General features: G+C 35.7%; 1 protein-coding gene and 2 long non-coding RNA genes across 24 annotated transcripts; all 3 read right to left on the bottom strand.

Moving 5' to 3' along the window:
- Positions 1–308: 308 nt before the first annotated feature.
- On the bottom strand, positions 309–20,416 carry LOC146907042 (mediator of RNA polymerase II transcription subunit 33B-like). 9 transcript variants are annotated; one of them, XM_085722984.1, is made up of 8 exons: positions 20,369–20,416; positions 19,184–19,330; positions 18,450–18,554; positions 18,244–18,343; positions 3,108–3,177; positions 2,871–3,021; positions 1,913–2,119; positions 309–1,669 (listed from the first exon to the last, which is right to left on the bottom strand). In XM_085722984.1, exons 7-8 carry the CDS (start codon positions 2,019–2,021, stop codon positions 540–542), a joined length of 1,239 nt encoding a protein of 412 aa, XP_085579110.1. In that variant the 5' UTR covers positions 2,022–2,119; positions 2,871–3,021; positions 3,108–3,177; positions 18,244–18,343; positions 18,450–18,554; positions 19,184–19,330; positions 20,369–20,416; the 3' UTR covers positions 309–539. The 9 variants fall into 9 exon arrangements, with proteins under 9 accessions (XP_085579110.1, XP_085579104.1, XP_085579108.1 ...); XM_085722978.1 differs by having other exon boundaries at positions 18,244–18,358; XM_085722982.1 differs by having other exon boundaries at positions 3,097–3,177; positions 18,244–18,358.
- On the bottom strand, positions 5,185–5,998 carry LOC146907043 (uncharacterized). The gene is made up of 2 exons (XR_015017640.1): positions 5,686–5,998; positions 5,185–5,461 (listed from the first exon to the last, which is right to left on the bottom strand). It is a non-coding gene; the product is annotated as an uncharacterized LOC146907043 (long non-coding RNA).
- LOC146907044 (uncharacterized) lies at positions 7,673–10,972 on the bottom strand. 14 transcript variants are annotated; one of them, XR_015017628.1, is made up of 7 exons: positions 10,668–10,972; positions 10,094–10,493; positions 9,798–9,895; positions 9,060–9,178; positions 8,908–8,961; positions 8,045–8,250; positions 7,673–7,806 (listed from the first exon to the last, which is right to left on the bottom strand). It is a non-coding gene; the product is annotated as an uncharacterized LOC146907044 (long non-coding RNA). The 14 variants fall into 14 exon arrangements; XR_015017630.1 differs by having other exon boundaries at positions 9,798–9,916; positions 10,094–10,120; positions 10,231–10,964; XR_015017638.1 differs by having other exon boundaries at positions 9,815–9,895; positions 10,094–10,120; positions 10,231–10,963.
- Positions 20,417–23,629: the final 3,213 nt, after the last annotated feature.

The following is a 23,629-nucleotide window of genomic DNA, read 5'->3' on the forward strand; positions in this document are numbered from 1 at the left end:
CTAAAGTGAATTGCTCACTTTAGAGTAGCCTTCACCCCACTCTCTTCTGAACAAATCTCTTGCAGTGATGCAAAGTCCATCCATAACAGGGTACCATAAATTTCAGGTGGCGCCAGCTCTGGTCCTTGATGCTGTTAACTGATAACATACAAGATTGAAGAGAAAACTACTGAAAAGGGATTCAACCATATAGTTTCATGCATTTAAGCATTACCATGTTCACATTTTTTTGTTTGAATATATCACTCACTAAATATACATCATCACTCCCATAATAGTTACTGAAAAAAAATATTGACAGGTGCAAATTACCGAAAAACACATTGCCTCTATAAAAGCCATATGATCAGAAGTTTACTGAAATAGGCAAAAAGTATTTCATCTTGCCAATTTGGAAACAAAACTATTATGTTGTCACCTGTAATTGATTAATGTAAACAAACAACATTGTGACGAACTAGGAAATCATTGCAAGGTATATAACCCGCTGTTTCTCCTAAAAGGTATTAATGGTTTAATATTTGCTAGTTCTGATAGAATTACAACATACTTTCAGATGCTATTATCATTTCAGCTGCTGCACCCATGACACCTATCCCTCCAATTTCCAAAAGGCGAAGAGCCAACTCATCTTCATTCAATTGTCTTAATCCCTTGCTTAGTCTCTTCAACAATTCCGGATCAACCTCAGGAATCCACATTTGAGGTAAACCCACTATCAAGCTCACAAAACCTGACACATAGGCTTGCCAAGTAGCATGATGGCAACTCAGTGATGTAAGCCTCTCCATTGTGTTTGCAAGGAATTCCAAATGAATTGCAATAACCTTTGCTCGTCGATTTGGTGGAACTGAATAGTTGTCAATATCCCATGCAAATGCCACACTAAACATAACAAAATACGCCAGTGCATAGCCGCTAAGCATAGCAACCAACACTCCAGATTCTCCATCATCCTGTTCTAACGTATCAGCTGATAAAAACCAGGAAGGAACAGTGTCTCCTATCAATGATTGAACCAACTTTTTTCCACCTGATATCCAAACCAATGAAGCACCGAGTGTCGCGGCTTGCTTGACCCGTGCCTTGTATCTGACAAGAGAAACCTGTCCACATTTCATTCCATACTTGATTTTATTTAGTTGTTTCTTTACATTGTCTTTAGGTAACTCGCTACTTGCTATGTCTTTAACTGAAAGCAATAGAATGGACAAGATTTCTTTGTTCAAAAACATAATATCTCCAATAGACCGGTACACTCTTAAGTAGAGAATCCCTGGAGCAACTGGAGAGATCCCACCAGCAACTTGGGAAGCAAGGCCATGACCAAGAAGGGCACCAACACCACCATTATTATTCATACATGTAGAGCCAAGTCTGAGAGTGGATGTGAAGCAACTCTTTAGCAGCTGAACTACAGCATCTCTGTTGTGGTGGAAGACAGTTCCGGAAGCTTGCAGCAAAAAGTAGTCACGCCAACGGTTCACCTTTTGGATCCATAAAGAGGTAAAAATGGGCATGCAGGGCCAGGGGCAAACAGAAGCAACGGCATTGAGAGTTGGGACAATCAGATTGAGGAATCTCCCATTGCCTTTGTCAAGTTTGTATGTTATTGATAGGCTTACGAAAGCTGCCAAAGGAAAAGGAAGTGTAGCTGGAGAGTCCTCATCTGTTTACAGGGAATTTAGAATACTGTCAATATAATGGACCTTATATTTCAATATACAATAACAATAAGAATCAAATTCAGTCCAGCACAAACATAATTGCCTGCATGAGTGAATATGAATCTCTAATAAAATACAGCTAGTTGATTAATTTGTCAAGGACCAAACCTATTGAATATGGATCTTTGTAATAATGTCATTACAGTTGTTTATAAAAAAATGTAGTGGTGACTAAGATTAATTACCTATAGCAAGGCTTGGAACATCAACACCTGTGGCTGCTAAAATTTTCTTTATCTGTTGTTCAACAAGTGGTAAATATGCAGCAGGGCTAGGCCAATCAGTTCCATTCATGAAAGCTGGCTTCCATACGCCCCTTGTAACTTCAGCCGAAAAGTAGCTTGCAATGGAAACCAAAGATGCTGGAATAAAATCGGCTAAAGCTTTGAGGCCTTAAGACAAAAAAATAGAAACACAGAGAAGTATATTTAGTTTATCTATAAAAAGAAAGATATAAAAGTAAAATAAATTAAATGTAACATATTTTGAAAACAATTTTCATAACAATCTTAAAATAGGTCTTCTTTAGTCGAAACATTGAACTAGTCTTCTACGGTAGCAACTTTGAACCTTTTTTTCACCTTTTGGAAACTAATTAAAAGCTACTGTTCCAACACATTTATAGTTTTATAATTCTTTAAGAAAGAAAAGTAATATAGACGTCCTCGCCCCACATTTGTGCACATAATACATCAGGTTAAACAAAAGGCATTTATAAGCTCAAGAAAACCTTATAAGATATCTTACTCCCGGAAACTGAGTAGGGTACCAATTTCTTTCATTTTCCAAGCTCAATGTGATTTTCAAACACTTTTTTATTTAGAAAAGAAGTGTCAGAACAAAAGAAATTGAATGGTTAACTGAATGTACAATCATTCACAAATAAGTTATATAGTTAAATTGTTTCACAATTTTTCTATACAACAACAACAACTGAACCTTATCTCACTAAGTGGGGTCGGCTAAAATAGAAAACCAAAATCAATTATCTTACATAGGTATAGATTCAAGGCTGAAATAGAAATTAAAGAATGCTTCCAAAGGGTTTTACTCAAGTGATTTTATGAAATGGACATTAATGTCATTCCCCCTTTGAGACCTGAGTAATCAGCCAATAACAAAACGATAACAATTAAAACAAACCTTTCAATTACATCCTTGAGGGGAACTTTAATAACCTCCTGATTGATTGACTGGGAGCACTGCATTATATAAAAGCGAGAAGCTTCCTTCTCTTTGCTTTGAGAATAGACAGTGTAGCTTCCCAAAAGCATAATATCAGTGGTATCGATACCTGTACCATACACAAATCATGTTCAGTGATATCGCCGTCTCCATTACTGGTGGTGAAGTTCGTAGGATACTGAACTGAAATTAAACCTTCGTCTGATGCAACTGCTGACTCGGGAAGCTGTTAACCCAACAGACGCACTACTCGCAGATTTGATTCCTGAAAGCAAAATCTTAGCTAAATCAGTATAACATTAGAGTTTGATGCATTTAAAACTTTAGAGTTTGATGCTTATTAGAAGACAGATGCCAATAAGAGATTTTTTTTGTCGAATATTGTTGTGAAGGGATGCAGAGACACAGTCAGAAGCATCAATACAAATTAGAGATTGCAAGAAAGTGAGTAAATTGCTAATCAATTGAGACTGAGATAGGTAAGAATAAATGAATGAACAAAATTAGGTTGTTATATTTTTGCAAGGATAAAACCGATACTGCTTCATATTTTCTCAGGTTGAACAACAGACCCTAACAGAGCAAATTAACAATAGAAATTAAGAGTTACAACAGTTGAAATTAACTATTACTGAAATCACCAAGTGTAACACCCCGTTTTCCCAACTTAAAAATTTCATTAAAATTATCAGAGTTCATCAACATAACGGAGCATCACATACATCAATACATCATTTAACAACAAATATAATAATGGGAAAGTACTATTTATTTAAGCAACCTGTCTTCATAAAATTCAATAATCAAATGCAGCGGAAATTTAGTTCGCAACGTCACATAAAATCTTGGCATAAAGGCCACAACTTAACATCTCAAATAGTCTTCACAAAATGTTCAACATTTATTAAATAAAATACGTAACAAGGAAAACAATCATCAGACACCCCCATCCCGTTACGTATCAGAGCATCCTAGACGACACGAAGTGAGGAGTCTACTCACGAACACAGCTAGTCTTTATTACCTGCACATTACCCACGGTCGAGGCAACATATACGCAGAAGGGGTGAGATTTCACATTCATTAAAAACAAATAATAATTCATAAAAGATAACCAACAGCATATATCTAACTTTAATATCATCATTTAATCATCATTTAACGAGGTTAAATAATCCACAACTTCATAGTTATTTCAAAGGTATCTTAATTCACTCCATTTACATCAATATAATTAATGGGACAGCAACAACAGCATCAAAACGGCAACATCATCACAATATCCATCATTTATTTTTAGTTATGATGACTCTACAATGCAACAACAACATCAACAACAACTTAGACAACAACAACATGCATGTGGTACCACCAGGGCATTAAGCCCCCATCGCTAAGGTCATATTTGGACCGTCGGGCATTAAGCCCCCATTGCTAAGGTCATAAAAACCTGTCAGGCATTAAGCCCCCATCGCCGACTATGCAACAACTCGACTCTAAATGCAACAATCTTCATTTTTAATGTTAAATTAATTAGCAAATGATCCACATCAGTTCATTACATCAAAACAGCATCACTGGAACATCGTGTTTAGCAACATCATCTATAATATAAACATCAGAAACTAATTCATCAAAGATACAGGCAAAAGGACACAATTTCGCACAACATCAGGTCTGTACTGCACTAACTCGCAGTGGCGAGCTAAACAACTCGCAATGGCGAGCTCAACGGGGCAACTCGCAGTTGCGTACAACATTGCTCGCAGTGGCGAGCTAAGGGGTTACTCGCAGGTGCGAGTAGGAACGCTCGCAGTTGCGAGCGATGACAGAACAGGGTTCTGTCGGAGCTCTGCAACACATCTCAGCACTCGAATTCTCACTACCCAGCCCTCTAATTCATCACCAATCAGCATCTAAACGTGTTCTATGACTAATTAACATCTGTCTACATCAAACTACATCAAAATTCACCTAATTCTTCCACTTTTAATGATTTTTGACCTAATCCCAATCCCTTAAACCTACAACAATTGATCACTTCTATGAATTAAAACTTGTTAATAATGAGAGTTAGTCTCACCCTTACCTTAGATTATGATTCTGAAATCCAACAGCCGCGTTCTTCGTTCTTTAGGGTTTTCTCTGGTTTTCTCCTCTTTCTCTCTTCTTTCCTCTGTTGTACGCGTTCTAATTTTCTCTCCCAACTAGATCATCGACCCGTGCTGACGCACGGGTCATACCAATAGTAATAATTGACTGAAATAAAAAATTAATATAAAAGTGCAATGGCATAGTTCATTTTATAATGAAACATCTACTCTGCGAATATAACATAATATTGAAATAGCATGAGTCGTTTACAGTTGTGAGTCGTTAAGTAGATGTCACCCGTGCTGCCGCATGGGTCATATACAGTGTAAAAGTAGTAGAAAAAAGCAAGATTATATCGTACAGTCCCAATTTAATATTCACAGAAATATCTCTTTGGCAACTCAAGGCCTATCTTGATTCTTGACCTGTTCTGCCTCCACTGGAATTGCAGATACCTAACATAAACACAAAGTTGATTAGATCATGTAAATCATACACTTACTTAACAAAATATTAACAAAAATAAGTCAAAGAAAGTTAATGTATTCGCTTCAAAATGTGTACCAAATACATCAACTTTTATTACTCAGAGAGATGTCCAGATACATCAAATATTATAAGATATATATCAACGCTTGCCGGTAAACTCTTGAAATGCATGCAGAGAACAAACATAAACCTTATAATCTTATAAGATATATTCTAGTGTTTTTAAATCACTGTTGGTTATTTATGTCCATACTAACACAACTTGCGGGTTGTTACACATTTTTTTTCATGCAATCCTGCAATTAAAAAAACCATACATATTATAAGAAATACTCTAAATTAAGCATAAGGTGTCTAAAGAATAGATCAAAAGAGCACAACCACAAATAGCTTTCTAAACAGAAATTCTTAGTTCTCAGACAAACTGCAATGCTATAATCACCAATGTTCTTAAAAAAAACTCTAGCAGTAGAATAGAAAGAAAACTCATACATGCTTTGAGATCATAAGTCCCAACCATGCAGCTAGATTCGAAGTCAAATAAACTATAAAATGAATAATAGCAAATAAATACTTTAAGAATATGAATGCTTTGAAAACAAAATAAGAAAGAAATAATGTTTGGACTGTTATCAAAAGTGTGCGAAGGATGCCATGAATAAAATTCAAATAAGAAAGCCAACAATATGTACTAATGAGCTATCAAAGGTACTATTTGGTGCATAAGGATGTAAAATCCAACCAAGTTTGCAGGATCTTCATTCTTTAAATAGTGATTAATCTCTCCGTTCAAAGTATACATAATCCATGCTACACGTCATTAATGGAATTAAAGCAGTACACCAAATGATTTAAGGCTTTACTTAGTTTCACATTTTTTTGTGATCTATGTTAAGATTATTGATACCATGAAAAATAACGGCACTAATAATATATACGAACCAACAGTAGTAAAAGGTACAAATTCAACTTACTGTAAAGCGAGAAAAGCTACAAATTCAACTTACGGTAAAGTGGGAGTTCTCAATTGAGAGAACCGTTTAAAAATGAATGACTTAACAAATGAATTCAACTTACAAATTCAATGTAGCTAGGGACTTTCATTAGGCACAATTTTGTATTATAAACCTAAAGGACTAACATAATGAACCATTTAAACAAATGAATCACTTAACATATAACACCAAGGTATACATTCAAGGTTCATACATAGTCCTAGTTTGCATAATTAGAAGATATTTGCCAAAATATATAAAGTATCCATAAATTTGATAGAGTAAACGATTCTAGTTTTGTTAGATTTCTTTACAACTACCAAAGGATTTCCACACAAAAAAAAAAAGAAGCAAAAGTTGCACTTCTGCTATTTTTTTTGTTTCCTTTACAATAGTTCAAATTCCTAAATGGCAAAAGTCTTAATAGCATTGAACTTGATTGAATCAAAATTAGAAAACCAAAAAAAATAACAGAGAAAATTAAATATCATTTTTGCAATACCATAATACCACTCTATTGATTAGTAACTAATTGAATACAAATTTAGGTAAAGTGTTTTATTGTTTCTATTAAGAGATTGCCGAAAAAATTACCGTGTCAGTGGTGATATCAAAGAGACTGGATCTACGGCGACGGCAATTGAGATTACTTCGGCGGAGAAAGTACTTCTGAGCATGACTTGCAACATGCGTAGGCGTTCTTGTTTTCACATAGTTCCTTGAGATTCCTCTCCAATCACCTTTTCCCACTTTCTCCAATCCAACCAAAAACATCTTGTGCTCTTCCTCAGTCCACGGAATCCCTGATCCATTCAAAGAAAATCAATAACAATAATTACTTTTCAATTTCAATCAATTCAAACAAAGGCATAAACACAAAAATTATCAAGTTAATTTCAAGTTTTAGTTAATTTATAGAATCTCTATTAAACAATAGCCAAAAACCATTTAAATGTGAGACATGTAGCCATTGTTTGCTCAGAGAGAATGCAGTCAAATATCTACTTAAAATCCTGAGGTAAACAACCTTTAATGCTCAATCCAAGTGAAAGTTCCTCTTGCATAAGATGTAGTTATTCCAATTAAAGTTTGTGCACATGTATGTTAACTCCAATAGCAGTCTCTTCTCAGCCCCTAGATGAATAATGCAGCACAATTCAAAATTGGACATCCTTGTAAGTAACAAACCTGCTACCTTACAAACCAGAAGCAAATTCACAAAAAACACACAGGATAGGGGGCACACAAAAAACAGCTCTCAAAAACTCAGCAACAAACATTTTTTGGTATTGAATCTTCATGATAGACATTGCCTGCTAGAGATGAAAGATTAAACTTATAAAGAAAAGCTTGCAAAAATAATAAAAATTGGATGGAGAAAATTGAAACAAAGGTCAAGACACAATTAATATTGAAGCAAAAATATTCATGGTGTATAATTTCATATGTTAAATATAATTACTCTATCCATAGAGCAATATAAGTGTTGTGATATCTGATATAAAATGTTGAAAATTGAAAAGAATATAATAGTTTAAGGGGAATGTGGCTTACATGATCAGGGGATTGATGGACCGAGCAACACCATTCCATGTCATCAGAATCGTTCACGGTGGTCTTTTGATTCTTTTGGGGCTGCGGTGAGATGGCAGCACAACCGCTTCCTGGCTTTGAACCCCATTACCTCTTTTTTGCTGCTCAGCCCCACCATTCAACTTCATTTGATCCCACCATTCAACTTCATTTGATTCCACTTTATGCTGTTAATAAAAATTTTATATGAAATTCAGAATAAATATATAAAATTTCATCTATAAGTTAGAAAACAATGTGAATTAGTCATAGAAAAGAATGATCTTGAATAGAGGATGGACACATTGCTGCTGGTGCGCCAGATATATTGGATTAATGTTGCTTAACAACAACATATTGTCGCCGGAAAATACATAATCGAATGTGGAGAAGAAAGTTGACGCAGAGATGGAAGTCTCAATCTAAATCTAAGTTGTCAAAAACTAATCAATTTACAACTTTCAAATATACACTGCGCATGAACTAAAAAGAAAAAAATACAGGAATTCAAGTCTCAAAATAAAGTCGTGTTTGAGCATTGTGTATACAACTTTCAAAGATACACTGCGCATGAACCAAAAAGAAAAAAATACAGGAATTCAAGTCTCAAAATAAAGTCGTGTTTGAGCAGTGTGTATAATAATGGCTTGATTACACATAATTCCAATGTATAATAATGGCTTGATTACACATATATGAAGTTTTAAAGTCAATTTTTTTTTTGAGTAATCATATAAATGAGTATTTGGCACAAAGTTCAGATTAGGTTAGTTAGCCTCGTCAAATATGTAGGGAAAAAAAGAATAAAATGCAGTTACAATTAAATCAAACAACCTGTTGATTACCTAGATATGAAATTATGGCTTAGAAAAGAGTAATGCAACCGTACAGGGATAGTTCTGCAAGAAATTCCGATATTTTATTTTGTAACAAAATCATATTTCAATAAAGAAAAAATCACACAAACACAAAGGAAAACAAACCAAAGTAGTAGTACCTTTGTATGGCACCCAAACCTCTGCTACCCATAACCAAAGCATCAAGCTTCAAATCCCCAACTGAATCAACAATCATCTCTCTTGCATCACCCTAGTATACCTTCGCTACCACAGTCACCTATACACAATTCAACTTAAGTGAAACCTCAACAAACATCTTATAAAAAATGTTAACTTAACCAAATTCAAACAATTAATCAAAACATTAAAAAAAAAAAACAACCCACTAATCGATAGTTCATAAAATTAGAAGAAAAGTTTTGTTCTCCTATTTGATCATACTTTTATGAGTACAACACCCGTACTTTATTTACATATAGTACAGGCAAAACCTAAAAGACTATAAAGTCAAGCAATAATTACAGTAAGCTATTTGGTTTATTAAAGAAGATATTTCATGCTTTTTTCCACCTAAAATAGGAAGAAGAGCTTTGATTATAACTTATGTGTTATTACAGTAAGCTTTTGAATCAAGTAAGCAATAATTCCAGATAGCTTCTGCATTCTACAACTCTATTCATTTGATCATAGTTCATAAAATTAGAGCTCTTCTTCCTGATTCAATTGATTTTTTCAGAGACTGCATCAAGGCAACTAAAAGTGAAAAACCTGAAGGGGAAAGAAACCTAAAGTAGCAACTTTATTCATTTGATCATAGTTCATAAAATTATAGCTTTAAATCAAGGCAACTGATGCAAATACAGGACACAAAAAAGAAAGAACTAAAAGTGAAAAACCTGAAGGGGAAAGAAACCTGTAAAAGCATCACCTTCTCATCAAAGCCTCACTCTCCATCATCATCTTCAACATATGAACTCAAACCTAGTCACACTAACTATAAGAGAAGTTACAGTTCCTAAAGAAACAGAAGAAAAAAAATATGCTAGTATAAATTGTGTGAGAAGGAAATAGTAAAATTGAAACCACGTTAAATCAATTCTATCAAATTGCGAAGTTGGTGAGATGAAATAATATTTATAAAAAGATATTGAAGTGATACCAATGAAACAACCTAAAAATACAATTTTCGTACCTTTTTTGCTTGTGATTGTAGCTAGTTCTTTGAACAACGGAATGAATAGACAACATGAACGACACAACAATTAAATCAAAACAAAAGACATACAAATTTGAATGGAAAAAGTGCAACAAAATTTAGGATTTTGTTACCTCCTTTTTGTATTCCAGAACCAACTACATCCTCTTAATATATACCATAAACAAATACTTGTTGCATCACATCTTCAAAATGACCCGGATCTTAAAATACACATAAATCATAAAAATGAATTTAAAAGCAAAACACGGATTAAGATTTATATTAACTTTCTTCAGTGAAACAGAGGTGAAATTATCACAACATCCTAACCTAATTCAACCTTTATATCCATTCCATTTCTTTCCACCAGTTTTCCCAACCTAATTCAAATTCACTGTCAATCACGTTAGAAAACTCAATAACATTTATCACCGACTCAAACTTTACCGAAGCTAAAAAAAACGTAAAGAAAAAAAAATGAAACTCGTCAGAATTAAATCAATCATCAACCGAACAAATTCGTGAACATTTAGCACCGATTCGAACAATTTTTAGCACCAAATCTTACATGAAATTTTTTAGCGCCCTTGTGCTTCCACCAGTTATCAACAGGTTTGGCATCGAGAAACAGCTTTAGGCATGGTGAAATGGTGGTGATTGAACTTCGAAGAGAGAGAAAACGGTGAAGGAAGAGAAAGGGTCGATGAGAAACGCGAGTTTGTTTTGGGAAAGAGAAAACGCGTGTTTGTTTTTATGTTTATCTTTTGCGGCTTTTTTTCCTCTTCTTTTGTTACTATAGCTGTTTGATAATTAAGGTTTTGGTTAGGGTAAAACAGGAATTTTAGTCGTTAGGGTTTAGGAAAAATTAGGGCTTCAAAATTGGCATGGGTTAACTTTTATATATAGATAGATTACAGACTTTTATTCTTTCCCTAATTGCTCTTCTCACCACAACTTACTCTTTCCCCTAATAATTTAATTATTTCTACTAATAACAATATTTCTCCCCCACTTAAGAAAATACTTATATTATTAACATATCTTCTACCAATATATATATATATATATAATAATTCACATAATATTCTAATAAAAAGCCATAAATCACTTAAATATTAATTATGAAAAAGTGGGCGTTACAACTCTCACCCACTTAGAATATTTACGTCCTCGTAAACGTACCTTGTTCAAACAACTCTGGGTAAGATTCCCGCATCTTACCTTCCAACTCCCAAGTCAAACTTTCACCGGCTGCTCCTTCCCAAACAACCTTCACAAGAGGTATCTCCTTGCCTCTAAGCCTCTTCACTTCCCTATCCTCTATTCTCACCGTTAGGGTCTCGATTGTAAGGTTATCCCTTACCTGCACATCATCTCTTGGAATCACATGGGATGGATCCGACACATACTTTCGAAGTTGCGATACATGAAACACATCATGCAAGTTCGAAAGATGTGGTGGCAAACCCACCCTATAAGCAACCGTCCCGACCCTTTCTGAAATCTGATACGGGCCAATAAACCTCGGAGTCAACTTCTTTGACTTCAATGCACGTCCAACACCCGTCACCGGAATGACTCTCAAAAACACATGGTCTCCTTCTTGAAACTCAAGATCCTTCCTGCGCTTATCATGATAACTTTTCTGTCTATCCTGTGATTCTTTCATCTTTTCTCTGATTAACTTCACCTTCTCAGTAGTCTGTTGGACAATCTCTGGTCCTAATACCACACTCTCACCGGATTCAAACCAACACAACGGAGTTCTGCATCTCCGACCATACAATGCTTCGAAGGGTGCCATTCCAATACTAGCATGGTAACTGTTGTTGTACGTGAACTCTATCAGGGGTAGATAACTATCCCAAGTTCCACCTTGCTCAAGCACACAAACTCTCAATAAATCTTCCAGCGACTGAATTGTCCTTTCCGATTGTCCATCCGTCTGCGGGTGGTATGCTGAACTTAACTTCAAATTAGTGCCCAAGGCCTCATGCAAACTCTTCCAGAACCTCGATGTAAACCTCGGGTCTCTATCCGACACAATGCTTGATAGGACACCATGTAGCCTCACGACATCTCTAACATAAATCTCTGCTAACTGGGACACAGGAAAAGTAATATTAATCGGAATGAAATGAGCCGACTTCGTCAATCTATCTACGATCACCCAAATTGCATCATTCCCTTTGTTGGTATTCGGCAAACTTGTCACAAAATCCATGGATATACTATCCCATTTCCATTCCGGAATCTCTAGCGGTGTCAATAACCCAGCAGGTTTCTGATGCTCAACTTTTGACTTCTGACAAGTCAAACATGCATACACAAATTGTGCCACGTCGCGCTTCAAACCTGACCACCAAAACATTTTCTTCAAATCTTGATACATTTTAGCAGCTCCTGGATGAATACTCAAACTGCTTCTATGGCCTTCTTCAAGGATCATTTTCTTCATCTCATCATTATCAGGAATACAAATTCTTCCTCGAAATCTCAACACTCCTTGGTCATCAACCTTAAAGTCACTGTCTACAGCAGGATCAGTTGCAACCATTAAATCCACCAACTTCACATCTACTTTCTGCGCCTCTCTGATACTATCCAGAAATTCATCGTTGATCTTTAACATCCCCAATTTCACACTCGTTGGCGACATCTCGCAAACCAAACTCAAGTCTCTGAACTGTTCAAGCAATTCCATCTCTTTAACCATCAGTGCTGACAAGTGTAAAGTCTTCCTACTCAAGGCATCTGCAACAACATTAGCTTTACCCGGATGATAATTCAAACTAAAGTCATAATCTTTCAACAATTCGAGCCACCTTCGCTGTCTCATATTCAATTCCTTCTGATCAAACAAATACTTCAAGCTCTTGTGATCACTAAACACCTCAAATCTCGAACCATACAAGTAATGTCTCCAAATCTTAAGTGCAAATACAACTGCAGCTAATTCAAGGTCATGAGTAGGGTAGTTTCGTTCATGAGTCCTCAACTGTCTTGATGCATACGCAACCACCTTACCATCTTGCATAAGTACACCTCCCAAACCCAACTTGGACGCATCACAATACACCACAAAAGGTTCATCAGGTTTCGGCAAGATCAAAATCGGAGCCGTCGTCAAACGCTTCTTCAATTCATTAAAACTGTTCTCGCAATGAATATCCCACACAAAAGTTTTACCTTTACACGTCAACTGCGTTAGCGGAAGTGCTAACTTAGAAAATCCTTCAATAAATCGTCGGTAGTAACCCGCTAAACCCAAAAAGCTTCTAATCTCTGTAACTGACTTCGGGGTCTCCCATTGTGATACCGCTTCAACTTTAGATGGATCAACTGCAATACCACTACCAGAAACAACATGGCCAAGAAAACTTACTTCCTTCAACCAGAACTCGCACTTAGACAATTTGGCATACAACTTCTTTTCTTTCAGCACCTGCAAGACAATCTTCAAATGCCCAGCATGTTCTTCCTCCGTCTTAGAATAAATCAGAATATCATCAAGGAACACAACCACGAAGCGATCCAAAAATGCATGAAAAATGCGATTCATATACTCCATAAATACACCAGGGGCATTACTAACACCAAAAGGCATCACCTTATATTCATAATGTCCATATCGCGTCCTAAAAGCCGTCTTCTGCATATCTTCATCTCTTACTTTAATCTGGTGATAACCCGACCTCAAGTCAATCTTGCTGAACACACGTGCACCCACTAACTGATCCATCAAGTCATCAATTCTTGGAAGTGGATACCTATTCTTTATAGTTACTTTGTTCAACTGTCGATAATCAATACACCACCTCATACTGCCATCTTTCTTCTTAACCAGTAACACTGGAGCTCCCCAAGGTGAAACACTTGGTCTAATAAACTTCTTATCGAGTAGATCTTCTAACTGTTTCTTCAACTCAGCCAACTCAGAAGCTGACATACGGTAAGGTGCCATAGACACAGGCTTCGTTCCTGGAACAAGATCAATAGAAAATTCAACCTCTCTTTCCGGTGGCACATCAGAAATTTCATCAGGAAAAACTTCAGGGAAATCGCACACTACTTGTAACTTATCGATCACTGCTTGATTCTCCAAAGATAAGGATGCCATCAAAGAAAACATTAGGATTCCATCGCGTTATAGCTGCTTCAGCTGCTTAGTAGACAAAAACTCCGCGGCACTTTCCTCTTCAGCAGAAGAGAAACGCACCGACTTACTAAAACAATTAATGAGAACATGGTTGTACTCTAACCAGTTCATACCAAGAATCACATCCATTCCACTCAAAGGTAGACATACTAAATCAATCTCAAAATCACGATCAAACATAGACAGGGGACAACGTAAACAGACGAGAGAAGTGGTCACCGAACCCTTAGCTGGAGTTTCGACAACCATTTCTCCATTCATATCAGACATAGCAAGGCCCAACTTAGAAACACAATTAAAAGCAACAAAACAATGTGTAGCACCAGTATCAATAATAGCAACTAAAGGAGTATCATTAATGTAGCAAGTACCTCTGATCAAACGATCCTCATTCTCAGTCTGAGTACCAGTCAAAGCAAAAACCTTACCCCTGGTCGGGGCCTTCTTTGGTTCAGTACACTGAGCAGAAATATGTCCTTTCCCACCGCAATTGAAACAAATAGTGTCATCGTGCTTGCATTCTGCAACTGTATGCCCTTTGACACCACAACGGTAGCACCCTCTCGCCTCAGTAGCACCACAAGCATTACTCTTGTGACCTTTTTCTCCACATTTGTAACAAACAATCCCAGCAGGAGTCTCATTCTTCTTAGGCTTCCTCTCATCACTCACTTTATGCTTGCCCTTATCAGCTGGGGTACTATAAGGCTTCCCACGATTCTGTTGCTGCTTACCCCTTCTCTCATTCACAATCTTATAATGAGCCTTCGAATCATCTTCATAGATTCTGCACCTGCTCACCAACGCAGAAAAGTCACGAATCTGTTGGTAGCCAATGGCTCGCTTAATATCAGGACGCAAACCATTCTCAAACTTGATACATTTAGAGAACTCAACATTGTCTCCAGTATAGTGTGGATAGAACTGAGCCAGCTCCACAAACTTTGCCGCATACTCTGTCACCGACATGTTTCCTTGCTTCAGCTCAAGGAACTCGACCTCCTTCCTTCCACGAACATCTTCAGGAAAATATCTGTTTAGGAACTCTCCCTTAAACACAGCCCAAGTAATAGCCGCACCACCTTGCTCTAATTCAGGTAAAAGACTCACCCACCAGTCATCAGCCTCCTCAGATAGCATGTGTGTACCAAAACGCACCTTCTGATCATCAGTACATTGCATAACCCTGAACACCCTCTCAATCTCCTTGAGCCATGCCTGTGCTCCATCAGGGTCGTACCTTCCTTTGAAAGTGGGAGGATGATTTCTCAGAAAGGCCTCCAACATCCTTACATCAGCATTAACACCAACACCAGCATTTGGTTGTTGTCCTACAGCTTGGGCTACAGCTTCCAAAGCAGCAGCAATCGCAGCATCATTTCTTCCAGCCATTCTAGTCCTCTTGTAACAGATAAGGTTTGCAGCCTCCAGATCTACTCTTCTTTACTGCACAACACACAACGTTTAGAATAACATAATAATGGTATTCCAATTGCTAAAATGACACAACTTGACTCACTACTTGGCCGGACGGACCGACCTGCTCTGATACCAATTGTAACACCCCGTTTTCCCAACTTAAAAATTTCATTAAAATTATCAGAGTTCATCAACATAACGGAGCATCACATACATCAATACATCATTTAACAACAAATATAATAATGGGAAAGTACTATTTATTTAAGCAACCTGTCTTCATAAAATTCAATAATCAAATGCAGCGGAAATTTAGTTCGCAACGTCACATAAAATCTTGGCATAAAGGTCACAACTTAACATCTCAAATAGTCTTCACAAAATGTTCAACATTTATTAAATAAAATACGTAACAAGGAAAACAATCATCAGACACCCGCATCCCGTTACGTATCAGAGCATCCTAGACGACACGAAGTGAGGAGTCTACTCACGAACACAGCTAGTCTTTATTACCTGCACATTACCCACGGTCGAGGCAACATATACGCAGAAGGGGTGAGATTTCACATTCATTAAAAACAAATAATAATTCATAAAAGATAACCAACAGCATATATCTAACTTTAATATCATCATTTAATCATCATTTAACGAGGTTAAATAATCCACAACTTCATAGTTATTTCAAAGGTATCTTAATTCACTCCATTTACATCATTATAATTAATGGGACAGCAACAACAGCATCAAAACGGCAACATCATCACAATATCCATCATTTATTTTTAGTTATGATGACTCTACAATGCAACAACAACATCAACAACAACTTAGACAACAACAACTTGCATGTGGTACCACCAGGGCATTAAGCCCCCATCGCTAAGGTCATATTTGGACCGTCGGGCATTAAGCCCCCATCGCTAAGGTCATAAAAACCTGTCAGGCATTAAGCCCCCATCGCCGACTATGCAACAACTCGACTCTAAATGCAACAATCTTCATTTTTAATGTTAAATTAATTAGCAAATGATCCACATCAGTTCATTACATCAAAACAGCATCACTGGAACATCGTGTTTAGCAACATCATCTATAATATAAACATCAGAAACTAATTCATCAAAGATACAGGCGAAAGGACACAATTTCGCACAACATCAGGTCTGTACTGCACTAACTCGCAGTGGCGAGCTAAACAACTCGCAATGGCGAGCTCAACGGGGCAAATCGCAGTTGCGTACAACATTGCTCGCAGTGGCGAGCTAAGGGGTTACTCGCAGGTGCGAGTAGGAACGCTCGCAGTTGCGAGCGATGACAGAACAGGGTTCTGTCGGAGCTCTGCAACACATCTCAGCACTCGAATTCTCACTACCCAGCCCTCTAATTCATCACCAATCAGCATCTAAACGTGTTCTATGACTAATTAACATCTGTCTACATCAAACTACATCAAAATTCACCTAATTCTTCCACTTTTAATGATTTTTGACCTAATCCCAATCCCTTAAACCTACAACAATTGATCACTTCTATGAATTAAAAACTTGTTAATAATGAGAGTTAGTCTCACCCTTACCTTAGATTATGATTCTGAAATCCAACAGCCGCGTTCTTCGTTCTTTAGGGTTTTCTCTGGTTTTCTCCTCTTTCTCTCTTCTTTCCTCTGTTGTACGCATTCTAATTTTCTCTCCCAATTACAGACTTTTATTCTTTCCCTAATTGCTCTTCTCACCACAACTTACTCTTTCCCCTAATAATTTAATTATTTCTACTAATAACAATATTTCTCCCCCACTTAAGAAAATACTTATATTATTAACATATCTTCTACCAATATATATATATATATATATATATATATATATATATATATATATATATATATATAATAATTCACATAATATTCTAATAAAAAGCCATAAATCACTTAAATATTAATTATGAAAAAGTGGGCGTTACACCAAGCACCACAAATCAATCATGTTGCTTACTACCTCGCACAATCAGAAAAGGTAATTGCATAGTCACAGCAAGTGATTCAATCTGACAGACATGTTAAACATAAACAGAATTGATGACACTGAAATTAATACAAAGAATGTTTTCTTGAGCTTTTACTGCCTCACAAAGAACTGAACTAATGATATCATGAAATGAATACACAAAAGGTTTCTTAAGCATCGACACTTTAATTTCTTTAAAATCTATTCAAAACATTCCAATGCAGAAACCAAGGAAATACAAGAAGTTCTTATAAAAACTAGACTTTTGGAATAGTAGCTTCTTGTATAAGTTGACATTAGTTTCTGATCTCAATTTTCTCATTTAACTCCTTTCTGAACAACGAAAAATAAGCTAATAAAACTTTTCCACAAGTGATGTACCGTATACTCATTTCAATCGAAAAGATTCATAAGATAGGCTGACAATGTTCAAAAAAATAAAAAACCACTACGCAACATTGAAGAATATCTAAAACCACATAAACCATAACGAAAGTTGGAAAAGCGAAAAAGAAAAAGGAGACATAAACCAAGCAGACAAGAAAAAGAATCTTCACCTGTGAAAAGCTTGAAAGCAGTTGGTCTACTTCTCTTCTGTGTAACCCAAAACACATCTTGCTTCTTATTCATGTACAACCCCGATCAACGATTTTAGGCCTTGTATGTTGATGACTAATAAACAACACAAGCGCATCAAATAATCAATCTCTATCCCCAAAATAAAACAAAGCAAGAATAATGGATAAATGAAAAGAAAACTCACTCTTTCCATCCAATGTCGCTGGTATGATGGATGAAATTAAGATCCCGCGGCAAATAGCTAAATGTGTGAAGTAGATCTTTTTTTTTTGGTCAAGTAGCCTAGTGGCTAAATCCAAAAACAAAAGCAAAATAGGCAGGTAAATCGAGATTCATAACACCAATCAACAAAAACAATTCATCATGAAAATTACATCTAAGAATGATCCATTTGTCCAAAGTCATTATTGATGAAATCAATTTATTACATATTTCAACTCTTATCCATTTTAATCAATCAATCACTATAATTTGATAGATTATTCAACCTCATTTGACAATAAGGTACTATATATTGTGGATTTGAGAGAGACTACAGACCTTTCACTATTCCAAAATTAACACTTCCTAGATGTTCTTCCTTAAAGATTTAGCTCATTTATGCTAAATTCAACCAAAATTATACCATTATATACTCTTATGCTAATGCTCATTGACTATGCATGACTAAATTCTGAAAAAAGGGTACTGAAGCTATGCATAAACACAGCCCTCACAAGAAGCGAAGGACCAGGCACAAAAACGGAACAACACAGACAGGACCTGTAACCTGAACACAACAAGCAACAGAAAACAAACAAATCACCACAAAACAAACACCACAGCAGCTGCCAACAGACGGCGCAGCAACAAAACAGAAAAACCTCGACAGACTGAACAGTTACTCCACACAGAAAAATTCAAAGTAATTTCCCTAACCTTGGCATCTCCGATGATTAGCTCCAAGTGTTGATTACCATTACTGGCAGTTACCACGAGTCAAGAACTCTAAATGCAATTTTCCAAACATCTAGATCTTTTTTCAAATCTTTGATACAACTAAAATCCCTAGACATTATTGAGAACCTTGTAAAAAAAAAAACAATTCATCATGAAAACACTGAAATACCTCACTGTAATAGCTCAAATATCTTTAATGTAGATTTTTTGTATAACATTGCCAACATCATCATCTTTGTTTTAGTAAACATCATCAAAACATACTGAAATTTTCTTTGTTACCAAAAAAATGTGTCTTAAAAGTACTTTCCTTTGTTACTCTCAAGAAAGAGCAAACATATTTTCTCAGTCACTGCAAAAAAATTCTGTCTCATGATTCTTTGAAACATCAAATAAGAGAGCGAGAGTACTCAATGTATCCAACAACCTCAGCATACAACCAAATTTGCCAAAAAAAGGGTATAAACACCAATAGTCTTCAATAACAATACCAGAATTTTTAACAACTTTGCCCAATTTCTATCATCATATGCATACCATGATCAAACTAAACATGATTTTCTATAAAACACACAACAAATAAGAAAGGCCACAAACATTTTCATTCATAGTAACTTTAAGATGCTATATCAACATTCCAAACATTTTGATTAGGGCCAAGATGAAAAGTCATTTCTGACAAACCAAAGCCCCAAGAAACTGATATTCAAGCCTTATCCAAATTTTATGCATTCAACAACAAAAGCCACCAAAATCTGAGATATTATTCAATTTTAGACAAAGAAAACTCTTTTGAAGCACCTAACAAACACTTGTACACAACAAAAACTCATCACCATTCTTAAATCTCAACAACAAACATATAATAATTAGAATCTGTAGAACCCAGAAGCAAACATGAAAACCCAGAAACAAACATACACAAACAAAGAAAAACACAAATTCAAAAAATCAGACCAAAATCAAACCAAAGTCACTCAATCGATCAAAACAAACACAACATTCAAACCAGACATAATCTCTCAATCGACTAACACATATGAAGAAGAGAAGCAAGGGAACAGCATAAACAAAACAAAGATGAAACATGCATGCAGAGAAGAAAGTCAAAAAACAAACTTTGATTAACAACGATGATGATGATGAATGGAACCGGACACAAACCTGAGAGATATAGCAACCGGAGAGTTAGCAGAGAAACGAGAGGGGACTGAGAAATTGAATCGTTTAAGTCCATATATATAGTGGAAAGAGTGATGATCTGTCAACAGACATCCTCACTAAATTGGAAATGACCTCAATACTCTTCAAGGGCAAAAATGGAAAAAAAGGGGAACATTTTTTTCTGAAATAGTTAATAGATAGATAGTTAGTAGATAAAGTTAATTATTGTTTGTTTGCATGGTTAGCAAATATCTCTACTTGATTGATATTGGCTAGTGTAAAGGAAAAAAGAGACAAATCAGGCAGAGAAATCCTTAGGACTGTAATGTACTTAAGCTGGTGGGGTCCTAAGGATGGTAGACGTTAAAGACTCTTGAATTTTATGTGGTTTGGTTTCCAACCATTAATGCAAAATGACAAAATACTTATCCAAAAAAGTAGAAAAAATCATGAAAATGACATAATAGAGAGAATTGACAAATTTACTCTAACACTCTGTTTGGTAGGATAGAAATAGGGAAGAGAGAATAAAGGAAGAGAGAAGTTGAAGAGAGATGGTGAACTTCTCTTGTTTGGTAGTGAAGAGAAATAGGGGAGAGAGACTAAAAAGCCATGGGTCCCACACAAAATTCTTTCTCCCCATAACTGACGAGAAATAGAAGGAGAGATGGGATGCTTTTTCATATTCCTATTATACCCCTCATTTCTCTTTTCATTCAATTAATTTTTTATGCCTTTGTTATAATTTATTGTACTGTAATTTTTTTCCAGCGACAACTGTGCTTTGTTCATTCCTTAAAAAAAGCTTTATTTCATATGAACTGTGCTTTGTTTGGTATAAATATAGAGTGTGTTTGCTATTTCACAAGTGTACTGCTGTTTATTATTTCACAAAACATTTACGAAATATTACAATTTTTTTTGCAAATACTATTATTTTTATTGATAGAAAAAATACTTAAATTTATTATATAAAAAAATATATGTTTCATTTAAAATAAGTAGTGAAATTAATTAATTGAATTTAAACAAAAGAATCAAATTAGTTTGAATGGAAATGTTATTTTAACATAGGGACATTATAGTACTTTTAAATATAAACAACACTTCTCTCTTCTCTTTTTCTCTCATTTCTCTTTTATACCAAACAATTCATCAAATCTACTCTATTTCTCATCTTTTTCTCTCTTTTCAAACTCTCTCTTACCTACTTCTCTCTTCACAACTTCTCTTCTGCACCAAACACACCATAAGAGAGTATATTGTATTCCCTTATTAAGTTAAGGTTAGTTATTCATGAAGCTTAGCTGACCAAGCATGTGTTATTAAAATTTTCTAAATACTACCTCAATTTTAATTTTTTTGTCATACGTCTCTAATCTCTATTGCTGTGTTTTTTTTTTTTTTTTACCAAGTCTCTATTGTTGTGTTTCTATATTAAAAAGTCTCTATTGTTGTTTATCTATATTAAAAAAAGTAGTTTTTTTTTAAGATTACAAAAAAAAAAGTTCCTATATTTAATGTGTGTATTATATTATGTGTATCATTTATGAATGTTATTAAAATATATTTTTGTTGTCTAACGGGGTGTGTCAAAGAACCTAATTCTCGTGCTCAAAGAAAGCATTGAGGACATTAACGTACTTGAACTGGTAGAGTCCCAACATCTAGATGGTGGAAGTTTTCAAGAGATTCTTCAATATAGAAACCATGAATGAAAGCATCCTAAGGAATAGAATTGTCCTTGAGAGTGTTCTAGATTTTAAGCACTACATCCCGGTAAAATATATTTTTGATCACTTAAATATAGGAGTGGTGATACACATACAACCTTATGTGGCATACACCTTTCAACCTCCACACAGAATATTGACATGTGTCCACTTGGTCCCACACACAAAAAACTCAGCCCAACTCATTTGTCTCTTCTGTCTCTTTCTTTCACCACCTCTTCTCCCTCTTCTTTCACCACCGTCGGTCACCCTTTGCCACCTCCACACACAGATCTAAGAGAGATGCAAGAGATTGGTTTGACAGCAATATGTTTGATTGGTTTAAAAAAAAAATCTGTGAAATTTACTCCTCTCTGCAAAGAACGAATCAGATCAAACATATTCCTCTTCTTTTTCTTTTTTATTTTGTCATTTATTTATTATAAAAAGAAATTGTTGTTGAGAGTGGCGCTGACGGTGGTGGCGACGTGAAGTCGCCGGCATGATGGTGGTTGTTACGTTGCAGAGGGTGGTGTGTGTGGTGGAGAGAGAGATCTGTGTTTAGAGAGAGAGGGAGAGAGAGAGAGAGAGAGAGAGAGGGAGAGTCAAAAGCAAAAGATGGAAGCAAGCAAGGAGAGGGGCGGCGGCGGCGACAAGGCAAGAGGGTGGCGGTGGCAAGAGGGGGTTGGAGGAGGAAGAAGGTTCAGAGAAAATGAGAAGAGATAGTTGGAGGGTGAATTCAGAAAAAATGGACATGGAAATTCCAATTTTACCCCTGAAAAATATAAACTAGCCAAATATATGGTCTGTATGACCACATTTTTACAAATACGTGACCGCTATTTTTCCATAAATTATAACTTGTCCGTCTTTAGCGTGATAAACTCGCCGATTGTAAATCAGGTTATTTATGGTTGGAAATGCTTTTAGTACGGTGATCAAATGAGATCATGCGTTCGATTCGCCTAAAAGGATATTATTTACACATGAGAAAGAAAAACTAGCCAAATATATGGTCTGTATGACCACATTTTTACAAATACGTGACCGCTATTTTTTCATAAATTAGAACTTGTCCGTCTTTAGGGTGATAAACTCGCCGATTGTAAATCAGGTTATTTATGGTTGGAAATGCTTTTAGTACGGTGATCAAATGAGATCATGCGTTCGATTCGCCTAAAAGGATATTATTTACACCTGGGAAAGAAAAACTAGCCAAATATATGGTCTGTATGACCATATTTTTACAAATACGTGACCACTATTTTTTCATAAATTAGAACTTGTCCGTCCTTAGACGTGACAAACTCGCCGATTGTAAAACAAGTTATTTATGGTTGGAAATGCTTTTAGTGCAGTGATCAAATGAGATTATGCGTTCGATTCGCCTAAAACGAAATTATTTACATCTGAGAAATATAAACTAGCCAAATATATGGTCTGTATGACCACATTTTTACAAATACGTGACCACTATTTTTTCATAAATTGGAACTTGTCCGTCTTTAGGCGTGATAAACTCGCCGATTGTAAAACATGTTATCTATGT

The sequence above is a fragment of the Medicago sativa genome, chromosome 7 (assembly GCF_051527215.1).
Source record: "Medicago sativa cultivar Bolivia chromosome 7, Bolivia_mono, whole genome shotgun sequence".
NCBI lineage: Eukaryota > Viridiplantae > Streptophyta > Magnoliopsida > Fabales > Fabaceae > Medicago > Medicago sativa.